General features: G+C 49.6%; 1 protein-coding gene across 1 annotated transcript in view; it reads right to left on the reverse strand.

Moving 5' to 3' along the window:
- The window catches only part of MCF2L2 (MCF.2 cell line derived transforming sequence-like 2), a 235,861-nt gene extending 233,513 nt beyond the window's left edge, over window positions 1-2,348 (reverse strand). The window contains exons 1-3 of the mRNA XM_037741919.1: window positions 2,131-2,348; window positions 1,687-1,919; window positions 1,045-1,365 (exon numbers count right to left, since the gene is read on the reverse strand). Coding sequence (XP_037597847.1) covers window positions 1,045-1,365; window positions 1,687-1,919; window positions 2,131-2,348 — 772 coding nt within the window. The remainder of the gene's footprint in view (window positions 1-1,044; window positions 1,366-1,686; window positions 1,920-2,130) is intronic.
- Between the last annotated feature and the right edge of the window lie 11,397 nt (window positions 2,349-13,745).

Here is a 13,745-nt window from a genome sequence, read left to right on the forward strand (position 1 = left end):
TTTTGGAGACAGAGTTTCACTCTTGTTGCTCAGGCTGGAGTGCAGTGAGGTGATCTCGGCTCACTGCAGCCTCCGCCTCTCGGGTTCAAGCGATTCTCCTGCCTCAGCCTCCCGAGTTGCTGGGACTACAGGCATGCGCCACTACGCCCGGCTATGGGGCAACACTTAACATGCAGATACCAAGAAAGCAGCTTTAACAAACGTGTAGAAAATGAAGGCAAATAGTTCATGGCTTTATCAATAAAAGCTGATTTGCATTCACGGGAGGACCTCTAAGTGCAGTCAGCAAGAGGGAAAATGATCCCCATAATTCCGGTCGCCCACATCCAAAGGTTCTGAAACTGAATGTACGTCTTTATTGAGGGAGGTCCAGGGAAGGCGTAGGGGAGGAAAGTGCTAAGAAAAAGCTGATTGGGAACGCTCTCGATGTCCTCTCCCCTTAGTCTGTGGGGCCTGATGGTCCATCACAACCCTTATTTCAGGAGTAAGGAACACATGTTTTGCTCCTCTTTTCAACTCAGGGAAGAGGATTAAAATTGCTCAGCCTCTCTGGCTTGCAGAGGTTTCTCAAGGGGATCATCAGGGGCGTCCTGACCCCTCCAGGCCGCACAGTAACAGGCCTGGGGCCCGGATGCGCAGGGCCCTCCCATGAAACCTGCCTCTTCCTGCACCTTCTCATACACAAGCCGTCAGTGGCGTGGCAGTCATTTCTACCGAATGCACCGGTATTCGTTCCTCTTATGTCCTCTCCTTTCTCAGTAACCCCAAAACCGGAACGTAACTTCCCACTCCCTCCACTCCCGAGCTAAGCAGCTGACGGATGCTAACAGCCCAGCAGCCCTGGGCTTGGGGCTCAGCGGACTAGGCAACCACCTGGCGATAGCGCCGGCCTCCGACCCCCAACCCCCACCAGTGGCGCGCCCCAGGATGCCCCTCGCTGGGCGCCGCAGGCTTGACACAGAGCGGCGAGGCCCAGACACAGCCCAGAGACCAGGTCCCCACCCGCCACGCATACAACGCAGGAAAAATGAAAGCTTCATTTACCGACATGCGTGTTCACTGCGGCCAGTCGCCGGCTGAGCTCCTGGGGTGGCATTTCTTCTCTTAAGCAAGACCGCACGTCACTGAAAATCCACTCCGTACAAACAACGCCAAACTGTGTCTGCCGCTGCTGTGGTGATGTTTTCACGGCATCCCCGCCCGACGATGCTCCGCCCGCGCCCTCTTCCAGCCTCTCCAGGCGCGAAACAAGTCCCTCGCCGCCGAGCCCAGCTCTCCCACGCCACGCCACGCGCGGGCTCCCGTGACAGACCGAGTCTGACGCTTTCCTAGCGTCCCAGCTGGACCGGGAGGGGAGCGACCGCTCTGCAAAACGATGCGAGTCGCCAGTCTGGCCAGGCGAGCGCCGCAGACTCTAGATTCGCGGTCCCGGCCGCTGGGTCTCCGGCGCCGCCTCCCGGGACTGGGGGGTGAGGGAGGGCCCGCAGCGCGCAGGGACGGCTGCAGGTGGTAGCGGCTCCTCGGCGCCGCCCGCCCCACGGCCGCACGCCCCACGGCCCCCACGCCCCGGCGCAGCACGCCTCACGCCCCCCGACGCCCCAAGCCCTCCACGCCCCCCGCCCCCCGACGCCCCACGGGGGCCTCCCGACGCCCGACGCTCCACGCCCCCCACGCCCCGGCGCCCACCTCTTCCCGCCCGCGGGGGCAGCTGGGGGCTCTCGCGGAGGCGCGCACGCGCCCAAGGGCCGCCCGTTTTGGGGTCGGGAACGTGGAGCCCCTTTCCCTGCGGGGAGCCCGCGCTCCAGCCCCCGGGGTGGGGGCTACTCACGGTCCTTCCTCGGAACTGTGGGACGGGGAGGCAGCTACGGAGGCGCTCCAGCCGCACCGGGGTTGGGATCCCCAGACGCGCGCCGGCCGGGTCTCATCCCTTCCTTCTTCCCTGCGCGGTGTCTGCGGAAGAGTCACGGAGAGAAGTGGACTGACCCTGAGAGGTGCTGCCATCCCGCAGGACCCGGGGCGCGAGGCTGGGTGAGGCCCCGCTGCAGGCCCCAGCTCCTGACCTGGGCGCGGCTGGCGTGTGTTTCCCGCCCTGCTTTCTCTCCCCCCCTCCCCCCCCCCCCCCCCCCCCACTGGGGTTGTCCCTTGCGGTTCTTGGCCTCCGCTGGCCGCACCTGCGCTGGAGCCCGGCGCGCGGGCTGCGCTCCGACAAAGCTGGGCACGCTTGGGCGCTGGCGGCTCCCCTGCGCGGGCCTCTTCCTTGGTGCAGCTGCGCCCTTGCCACCGCTCCGTCTATCACCAGTTGGGCGCGCCAGTGCCACCTTCTGGAGAGGCTGTAGTGCATCCTCCATGCCGGTCCTCCTCCCCATTAGCTCATTATCCCGTGGTTTCCCTAGGTGGGCCCAGACACTTTCTGACTGGTAGCAAAAGGCTAACCCCAGTTCAGCAGAGCTCCACGGGAAACGCCTGAGCAAATGCGAATTCGGTCAGGTTGTCCCCCAATCCTTTCTACAGCTGGAGTCCCTGAATACTCAGCCGGCAGAGTGCTGGGACCACCCATGCGGATGTTCTCAGCCATCTCTTTCCTCTTCTATATGTAAAAAGCCAAGCTGTGAACACCCTGGATCCAATTTCTAGGAGTAGCCACCCATCCCAGGGGGTTGAGGACATTTTTTAATGCTTTCTGTAACAAGTGTGGGCTATGGTTGAGAAATGACGTTTATCTGTGACATGAGATTTGTAGAAAGGTTCTTCCCCCTGTGAAGTTGTGCACTTTGCATTCTGCCTGCAAAGCAGAGTAAGGATTTTTTCTTTCCTTTTTTTATTTTTTTTAGAGATGGGGTTTCACCATGTTGCCGAGGCTGGTCTCGAACTCCTGGGCTAAGCGACCCGTCTGCTTCTGCCTCCCAGAGTGCTGAGATGACCTGCGTGAGCCATCATCCCCAGCCACAGAGCAACCATTTTCACAGCCACGTTTTGCAACAGATTCAAAAAAGGGTTAGAAGGCCGGACGTGGTGGCCCACCCCTGTAATCTCAGCACTTTGGGAGGCTTAGGTGCGCGAATCACGAGGTCAGGAGTTGAACACCAGCCTGGCCAACACAGTGTAACACCGTCTCTACTAAAAATACAAAAATTAGCTGGGTATGGTGGCACGCACCTGTAATCCCAGCTACTCGGGAGGCTGAGGCAGGAGAACAGCTTGAATGGGAGGCAGAGGTTGCAGTGAGCCAAAATCGGGCCATTGCACTCCAGCCTGGCAACAGAGTGAGACTCCATCTCAGAAAAAAAGGGTTAAAGAACCACAGGAGGGGAGGCAGCTTTCGAATTATATTTCCATGGTGGTTTCTGGCTATTCAAGGATCACAAGTATTTTCAAGGAACCAAATGACGTTTCCTATTGAGAGTAGTCAGAACCTGGTGCCCAGTCAGAGCCAATTGTGAGTTTTGGTCAGCAGAAACCAACACCTTGTAAAGATGACAATGACGTGGGATACGCTGGGCTGGGAGTATCGGAGCCACTTCGAAGATCCGGTAACCTCAGCTTCCTGGCTTAGGCCAGGTCCTTATGGATGAGAATCATGAAAAGAAAGAAGAGAAGGAATGGAGAAAAGAACAGAGGGAGGAGGAGCTTACAAATAAGAATGAGAACAAAAAGAAAGAGATAGAAAGGAAATAAATCACACCCAGAGTCCTGGTCACATCTTTGGTACTTTCACAGTCTTCAAAGGTTTCCATGTCAGATAACTGAGTTCATGTTATGCTGAGATGTAGCAGGCAGTGCCTATCCTTGGAAACTAATTCTGCTGTAATCTCTAACACTTGCTCTCTCAGGGCCTTCACTGCTTCCCCTGGGCAGTAAGGGGGTAGCTCTGTGACCTCCAACTTCCATTTTCCAGCTCTGAAATCCTATAAGTAGAATTAAGAAGAAATGACCAGCTGGGTGCAATGGCTCATGCCTGTAATCCCAGCACTTTGGGAGGCCAAGGAGGGTGGATCACCTGAGGTCAGGAGTTTGAAACCAGCCTGGCCAACATGGCGAAACCCTGTCGTTACTAAAAATACAAAAATTAGCCAAGTGCAGTGGTGGGCACCTGTAATCACAACTACTTGGGAGGCTGAGGCAGGAGAATTGCTTGAACCCAGGAGGCAGAGGATGCAGTGAGCTGAGATCAGCCATTGCACTCCAGCCTGGGCAACAGAGTGAGACTCCATCTCAAAAAAAAAAAAAAAAAAAAAAAAAAAAAAAAAACCAAAAAAAAAAAAAAAAAAAAAAAAAAAAAAAAGAAGAAATGACCACATAGTGTTCAATAGCCCAAACCTTCCTTGTTCTTCCAAGAAAATGGTCATTGTCTCTTTCTTTTGTGAATACTGACATCTTTTCTGTCTTCTTCCTTTCCACCCTCCCACCTTCCCTGCCTGCTTTTCTCCTTCCTAATTATGATCTCTTGTATTATGCCTATTTGTGCTGTGGTTTGAATGTGTTCCCGAAAGTTCATGTGTTGGATCCTCAATGCAACAGCATTGAGAAAGAGGACCTTTAAGAGGCAATTAGGTCATGAGGGCTCCACCCTCATGAATGGATTATGCCATTATCTAGGAATAATCCTGGCGAGATCCTGATAAAAGGATGCGTTTGGTCCCCGTTTCTCTTCCTGTCACCCCTGTGATGCCTTCCACCATGTTATGATGCAGCATGAAGGCTCTCACCAGGTGCAGCCCCTCAATCTTAGAACTCCCAACCCCTAAACCATGAGCCAAAGCAATTTCTGTTCACTATCAATTGCCCAGTCCATGGTTTTCTGTTACAGCAGCACAAAACACACTAAGACATCTTGGCTGGCAAAATCAGAGAAACAAGCTGGAAAAGCCTGCTTCCTTCTCCCGTGAACCAATTAACAATCACTCCTATCTACTGAACATCTGTTATGGTTGTGACAGGCAGTATCAGGTACAGCAACTACCACCGCCATATAGCAAGTGACTGTTCTACGTCTAGCATGGCGTTAGACATTTTACGAACACCATTGAGGCCTCACACAGCACCCTGCCTCATTTGCAGGTGCCACTGTAAAGGACCAAACTGTGTAGTAAAAACCTAGACCATTCTCTGCCTTTCAGAAAGAATTGCCCAAGCTCCACCTCCCTGTAGGTGCCACCTCCCCATGGGTGAACGGTCAGTGCAGCCTCTGACAAAGGAATGACAAAGGACCTACCTTGGAGAGCAGTGAGTGGCTGGCACTCCAGCCTCCTCAGCTCCTGGTGCCACAGGTGAGGGTGGAGATTCCTGGGCACCAGAAAGGCCCCCAGTTTTATCTACATCTGCGGTTCTTAAACTTTAGCAGCATCACGTGGGAATAGAAGTCATTTTTACTAAAACACAGATTTCTGGGCCCCACCTCCAGGATTCTGATTTAGTAGCCTGGAATGGTACTCAAGAATCTTCATTTCTAACAAGTCCCCAGGAAAACTGATGGTACTGAAGTCCTGGGATTACCCTTTGAGCACCACTGGCCTAGACTATCGCTCTTCAAACTTAGATTGCAAATCTTAGTATGATTGTGTTATGGGGATTGCAAATCTTAGTATGATTGTGCCGTGGGGAAGAGATTTGGTCTTTGCCCCAAGGTCCTGGCATATAGCTCCTAAAGCTCAGGAATTTCCTGATTGATAATGTGATAAGAGTGTCTTTTGTTCTAATGAAGAGACTCTTAGCAGATCCCTAGATAGCTTCAGAACACAGCCTGGTCACCAGAAAGACTAAGCCTTTGTAGAAGGTTGGAACTCTCGGCCTTATCCCCTAGCCTCTAGGAAGGGGAAAAGTGCTGGAGGTTAACAACAAGGGCCAACGATTTAATCAATCGTGCTTACAGAGCAGAGCCTCCGTAAAAATCCCTAAATGAGGCCAGACACGTGGCTCATGCCTATAAATCCCAGCACTTTGGAAGGACAAGGAAGGCAGATCTGTTGAGCTCAGGAATTTAAGACTAGCCAGGTAACATGGCGAAACCCCATCTTTAAAAAAAAAATCAAAAAATTAGCCAGGCATGGTGGCCACACGCCTGTAGTTTCAACTACTTGGGGGGCTGAGGAGGGAGAATCTATTGAACCCAGGAGGCTGAGGCTGCAGTGATCTGAGATCACACCACTGCCCTCCAGCCTGTGTGACAAAATGAGACTCTGTCTCAAAAAAATAATAATAATAAATCCCTAAATGATGGTGTCTGTGAGCTTCTGAATTGGTGAACGCATCCAGTGCCAGGAAGGTGGTACACCTAGAGAGGGCACAGCAGCTTTGCGTACCATGACCTCCCATACTTTGCCCTACGTACCTCTTCCATTTGGTTTTCCTGAGTTGTATCCCTTGTAGTAAACTGGTGATGATAAGTAAAGCACTTTCCTGAGTTCTATCAGTCATTCTAGCAAATGACTAAGCTAGAGGAGGAAGCCAGGGGACCTCTATATTTATAGCCAACCGGAAGTATGGAAGGCTAAGGATTTGTAATTGGTGTCTGAATTAAGGGGCAGTCTTATGGGACTGTGCCCTTAGCCTGTGGTGTCTATTCTAACTCCAGATAGTTAAAATACATTTGAATTGAATTGCCGGACACCCAGTTGGTGCCGGAGACTGAAAAGATCTTGGAAAAGATCCTACTTACTCCAATAGACAGACCTAAGTAGTGACATGTTACATGAGCTCACGCCATCCTAACAGCCATTCCACTGCCATCTTTTTGTTTTCTGAAATCAGTCTGCCACCCTGGCATCGGAGTGGAGTGTGCGCGCATGTGCACACGTGGTCTGAAATCAGCCTGCCACCCTGGCGTAGGGGTGGAGTGTGCACGCATGCGCGCACGTGGAGGTGGGCTGCACATCTGCCTCTACCTCTGCACCTGCCTCGCTCTCTTCCCGTGTGTTTCCCTGTGTGGTTTTCTCTCATCCCACGAGTGACTTAATTACAGCACACATTGAATTCCCAATCTTGAAAAGTTCTACTTTTAAAGTGATCACATTGGGAAGAATGGGATCCCGAAAGCAGGAATGAGGACACATGGGAAGGCCCTGATGGAGCTGAGGACATTTTGCCCTGAAATTCTTAGGAGTCTTCTTTGCCAGTACAAGTATCCTCCTCACCGCCATCTGAGGGGATTAATCCTGCATTGCCAGAGGAAACCGTGATGGCCTCCCCTGGGTCAGTTGCCTTTGCAAGACAATGCAGATTCTCTTCAGGATCCACCCACACCACCCTTCTTTGCTTCTAGACCTGTAACTAAACTCAAGTCCCAGCAGGCTCCAAAGGTGAGTTACAAAGCGCAGGGGAATACTATGCTTCAAAAGAACTTCTCAAGTTTTCTAATTTATACAGACACAATCTGGGGAACATATGTGGTAATGGAATTAAGGGCATGAGATATTGACATAAAGAACATAAAGTTGGTCAAGCTGAATTTATTGAGAATGGCCCACAAAGCAGAGATTCTGCCTTTAACATTGCAGCTGAGTTAGAAGGAATTCGAACAGTCTGTTTCGTTGGTTGGCGGACGCCTGGACAAAAAGGTGGCTCATGCATTCTACATAGGTTTATATGTTGAAATCGTAATCCCCAAAGTGAGTTAGAAATTCCTGACCTGCCTTGGCGTAATGTAGAGGAAGGGATTCAAAGGCTTGGGGAGATCGGATTGTTGCAGCAGATTCATCATTTAAGACCTACTCACCCACTCGGCAGGGTACAAGAGATACCCTTTCACCACAACTGTGAGGAATATCTGAGGGTAGCCCTGGCATTCTTGAAGAGCTCTGTGATCATTCTTTTCTGCAGGCCAGGTCTTACAGTGGCAAGTACAGTCACCGGGTTGGAAAACTGAAATGCCACAGGAATAATTGGATCTCAGGGTGGCAGGGACCAAGGGGAGTACTCGGTCATCAAAGGTGAGGTGAATGTGATTACCACAGGGACGGCAGGGTCAAAGCAGAACCTGAAACCGTCTGACTCCTGCAGGCCTCAGCATTTGCTAGTTGATCATGATCTTTCAAAAAGTAGAATTGATAGGAGGCCTACTTAATTCTTACTTGATTTGTATCAGCAGAAAGTTTTCTAGGTCAAGGGAACAAAAGTCTAACTTGAATCTTAACATGGAGAGTCATAAGCCCTCATTTAATTCCAGGATTTGAGTCAGTTTACAGTCCCAGAACCCCTTGAATGAAGATCAAATTGGGTCCCCTTTAGGAAAGAACCCCTTATCAGCCAAAATTTTATACTGTTAATCTTTCTCCCAGCCTCCCCCAAAGGACCTGTAGCAGTTTACTAAGGTAGCTGTACAGAGGAAATAATGAGGCTTTTGGGGGGATTACAGGACTCTGAACTGGCACTAATTCCAGGACACCAAAAACATCACTGTGACCCACCAGTCAAAATAGGGGCTAATGGAGATCAGGTGGTCACTGAAGTTTGCTATAGTCTGAATGTTTGTGTCTTTCCAAGATTCATATGTTGAAATCATAACCCCAAAGTGATAGGAATTGGAGGTGGAGGTTTTGGGGTGTGATTTGGTCATAATGGTAGAACCCTCATGAATGGGATTGGTGCCTTTGTAAAATTTATTTACTATACTTTAAGTTCTGGGGCACATGTGCAGATCCTGCAGGTTTGTATAGGTATACACGTGCCATGGTGGTGATCTGCTGCATCCATTGCCCTGTCATCGACATTAGGTATTTCTCCTAATGCTATTCCTCCCCTAGGCCCCCACTCCCCAGGCCCCGGTGTGCAATGTTCCCCTCCCTGTGTCTGTGTGTTCCCATTGTTCAATACCCACTTATGAGTGAGAACATGCACACACCAGTGAAGTTTCTATAGGTCCAGTAGTGTAGAGCATGCCAAGATATCCCTTCTTTTTTTTTTCTTTGACACAGAGCCTCACTGTGTCACCCAGTCTGGAGTGCAGTGGCACAATCTTGGCTCACTGCAACCTCTGCCTCCCGGGTTCAAGTAATTCCCCTGCCTCAGCCTCCCGAGTAGCTGGGACTACAGGTGCACGCTACCACGCCCAGCTAGATTTTTTGCATTTTAGTAGAGACAGGGTTTCACCATGTTGCCCAGGACGGTCTCGATCTCCTGACCTCATGATTTGCCCACCTTGGCCTCCCAAAGTGCTGGGATTACAGCTGTGAGCCACCATGCCCGGCCCAATATCCCTTCTAAGGTAAAGAATAAGTTGTCACATCTGGCCCACAACCAAAAAAAGAGGCACAACACCTAGTGGGCCTTTTTGGATTTCAAAGGCAACATATTCCTCGTTTGGGTGTGTTACTCCAACTCCTCCACCAAGTGACCTGAAAAGCTGCTCGTTTGGAGTGGGGCCCAGAATAAGAGAAGGCTCTGCCGCAGGTCCAGGCTGCTGTGCAAGCCTCTCTGCCACTTGAGCCGCGTGATTTGGAGGATCCAAATGGTGCTTGAAATGTCAACAGCCGACAGGGATGCTGTGTGGAGGCTCTGGCAGGCGCCTATGTGAATTGCAGTACAGGCCCTTAGAATGTTTTCAGCAGAGCAGGGCCACTCTCTACAAGAAACTCCACTTGTTTTGAGAAATGGCTCTTGGCATGCTACTGACTCAGTGCTTAACCATGGACAACCAAGTAACCATCCAGCCTGAGCTGAGCAACATCAGTGAGGTGTTATCTGACCCACCAAGCCATGCAGCTGGGCATGAACAGCAGCACTCCAACACCAAATGAAAGTGACACATATGTGATCAGGCCCAAGCTCTGAAGGCACAGGTGAGTTACAAGAAGGGCTCCAATGCTCACTGTACCCTGCTACACTCTCTCCTCTCTCCCAGCCTCCACATATGACCTCACGTGACGCTCCCTATGATCAGTTGACAGGAAGAGAAAACTTGGGCCTGGTTTACAGATGCAGCACGATATGCAGGCGCCACCTGAAAGTGGACAAATGCAGCTCTGCATCACCTTTTGAGATATTCTTGAAGGAGAGTAGTGAAGGGAAATCTGCCCCCCAACTCCAGTGGGCGGAACTTCAAGCAGTACACAAGGTTGTTCACTTTGTCTTGAAGGAGAAATGTACAGACATGTGATTATATACCAATTTATGAGCTGTAGCCAATGGTCTGGCTGAATGGTCAGAAACTTGGAAGGAACATGATTAAAGAGGCAAGGAAATTTGGAGAAAAGGTATATGGATAGACCTCTCTGAATAGGCAAAAATGTGAAGATATTTGTGTCCCATGTGAAAGCTCACAGAAGGGTGATAGCAGAGGATTTTAATAGTCAAGTAAATAACTTGTTTTGTGGATATGAACCAGCCTCTTTCCTCAGCCACTCCTATCATTGCCCAATGGGCTCAAGAACAAAGTGGCCGTGGTGAAAGAGACAGAGAGTAATCATGACCTGAGCAACATGCACTTCCATTCACCCAACCTGCAATTGGCAGAGTGCCCAATCTGCCAGCAGCAGAGACCAACACTGATAAGGTACCATTCCCTGAAGAGATCAACCAGCTACCTGGTGCAGCTTGATCATACTGGACTACTTCCATCCTGGAAGGGGCAGCAGCGGTTTTTAATTTCTGGAACAGACACTCTCAATACAGATCCGCCTTCCATGCACACAATGCTTCTGCTAAAACTGCCATCTCTGGACTTAAAGAATGCCTCATCTACTGCCACTGTATTCCACACAGCATTGCTTCTCATCAAGGAACTCACTTAACAGCAAATAAAGTGTGTAATGACCCACCAGCATAGAATGTACTGATCTTACATTCCCCACCATCCTGGAGCAGCTGGCTTGATAGAACAGTGGAATGGCTTCTTGAAGACTCAGTTATAGCACCAGCGAGTTGGGGATACTTTGCAGGCCTGGGGCAAGATATGCATATGCTCTGAATTAACATTCAAAATATGATATTCTTTTTCCCACTGGCAGGATTCATGGGTCCAGGAATCAAGGGGTTAAAATGGGAATGCTTATACACTGCTGGTAGGGATGTAAATTAGTTCAGCCACTGTGGAAAGCAGTGTGGCAATTTCTGAAATAACTTAAATCAGAATTACCATTCAACACAGTAATCCCATTATTGTGGATATACCCAAAGTAATATAAATCATTCTGCCACAAAGACACATTCACCTGTATGTTTATTACAACACTATTCACAACAGCAAAGAAAGGGACTCAAGCTAAATGGCCATCAATAGTAAACTGGATAAAGAATATATGGTACATATACACCATAAAAAACCACACAGCCATAAAAAAGAATGAGAGCATGCCTTCTGAAGCAACATGCATGGAGCTGAAGTATCCAAACTAACACGGGAACAAAAAACCAAATACCACATGTTCTCACTTATAAATGGGAGCTAAACAATGAGAACGCATGGACACAAAGAGGGGAACAGACATCAGGGCCTACTTGAGGGCAAATGGTGGGAAAAAGGAGAGAACAGAAAAACTACCTACCAGGGGCGGCCAGGTGCAGTGGCTCACATCTGTAATCCCAGCACTTTGGGAGGCTGAGGTGGGCAGATCACTTGACATCAGTAGTTCAAGACCAGCCTGGCCAGCATGATGAAACTCCATCTCTACAAAAAATACAACAAAATTAGCCAGGCATGGTGGTGCATGCCTGTAGTCTCAGCTACCTGGGAGGCTGAGGCAGAATGGCTTGAACCTGGGAGGCGGGGGTTGCAGTGAGCCGAGATCGCACCACTGTACTCCAGCCTCGGTAACAGAGCAAGACTCCATCTCAAAAAAAAAAAAAAAAAAAAGACCTACCAGTTACTATACTTATTACCTGGGTAACAAAATAATCTGTACACTGTACTCTTTATCTGGAACTTATTTTGATGTGAGGTATGAGTTGAGTTGGGATCCAACTTTATTCTTTCTAGATGGCCACCTAGTTGTGTCAACATCATTTGCTAAATTTTTGAAGATTTTTTTAAAAATCAAGAATGTATGTTGAATTTTATCATACACCTTTTTTGCATCTTGAAGATGCCAAATTTTTTTTTCTTTGCAATGCTTTTTAGAGACAGGAGGTCTCACTATGTTGCCCAGGCTGGCTTCTAACCCCTGGGCTCAAGCGATCCTCCGTCTTCAGCCTCCCAAGTAGCTAGAACTACAGGCACAAGCCACTGTACCCTTCTATTTCTAGTGAGATAGAGAGACTTTATGATATTTTTTATTTGATTTAGCATTTTTCCAGTAATATTCATGAGTAAGAATTTCTATGGTTGGTATATGTGTATATGCTGCATGTGTGTTTTGTGAGATTTTGGTATAAGTGTTATGCTCACTTCATAAATAGAATTTGAAATGTTTCCCTTTTTTTCCTGTGCTTAAGACAGAATCAATAGCAACCAACTCTCTGTTCCTCAAATTTTCACAGTAGAATTTTCCTATGGAATATTTTGGGCCTGGTGCTTTTGTGGATTCAGCTATGGGAAATGCAGGTCTCCGACATCATCAATTTCTTCTACGGTAATCTATTTAGAATTTCTGTCTCTGGAATGTTTTGGTAAATTATATTTTCTTGAAATCTTGTCCATCTCATTCAAGTTTTCAGATTTATTACATCAAACTGACTGATCATGCAATTCTTTTAAGTTTTTCTGTATCTATGGTTATCTCCCCTTTATCACTTTGTATTTTGATTGTGCTCCTCTTTCTTTCTGGATTAGGTTAGCCAACCACCCTATTGTTGTCTTTTTCAAATCTTTTGCTTATCAGTATTCTCACTCCCATTTCTATTTTCTAATTTATTTTCTTCTTTTATTCTTACGAATTCCTTCTTTCTGTTTTTCTTAGGTTTACCTTGCTAATGTTTTCAAGTTACTTTTATTTTGATTTTTAAAAGCACTGCATTGGTATATCCCACAGGTACTAATATGCAGTGCTTTTTTTTTTTTTTTTCCATTTTTAAGATATTCAGTAATTTCAGTTTTGAGACGGTTAAAAGGATTTCCTAATGCATTTTTTTTTTTACATTTTGAAAACGTTACACAATTTTGCATTGTTTTGTTCTCCACTGCTTTGTATCCCACGACGGTGTCCCGCCCTGCTTCTTCACCTCGGTTCTCTAAAGATCAAAGGTCAAGAGGAGGGTTTCCAGCCCTGGAGCCCGCGACAGGGTGGGCCCTTGCGGTTCACGCACGGAAACAGCGAGCGGGACACCCAGGGCCCAGGAAGGCTGGGGACAAAGCAGATCCTCCCAGCCCCCAACACCACCCCGGCGTAGGCGCAGACCCCGAGGGTCCCCGGGGCCGGGACCTCACCCCGCGGGCACCAGCCCGACTGGCAGAGCGCCGCCGAGACGTTTCCACAGGGACGCCCCCGCCCGAATGGCTCACTGGGATTGGCTCGTTTCCTGGTTCAGACCTGGACGGTGGCCAGAGGAGGACAAGAGGCTTTCACACCGAACGGCGGTGATGCGGGCGGCGGAGACGCAGCCGCGCTTCAACTAGCGGCCGGGCCCCGGGGACATGGCGGCGGCCTCTGCAGCGTCAGTGCTGCCCGCGGCGGCGAGACACCGGTGGCGGCACTGCCTGAGCCCGCTGCTGTTGCCAAGGTGACGGGGCGAAAAGCGGCGCGGAGCGGTGCGTGGGGGCGCGGCAGTGGCAGGTGCGGGGGAACGCGGCTCCAGCGGGAGGAGGGACGGCGGCCGCTAGCCGGGGGCTTCGGCTTCCGGTCCCGCGCCCGCAGGGCGTCGTCCCGCCGCCGGGCCCC

The sequence above is a fragment of the Cebus imitator genome, unplaced genomic scaffold, assembly GCF_001604975.1.
Source record: "Cebus imitator isolate Cc_AM_T3 unplaced genomic scaffold, Cebus_imitator-1.0 Scaffold111, whole genome shotgun sequence".
Classification (NCBI taxonomy): Eukaryota; Metazoa; Chordata; class Mammalia; order Primates; family Cebidae; genus Cebus; species Cebus imitator.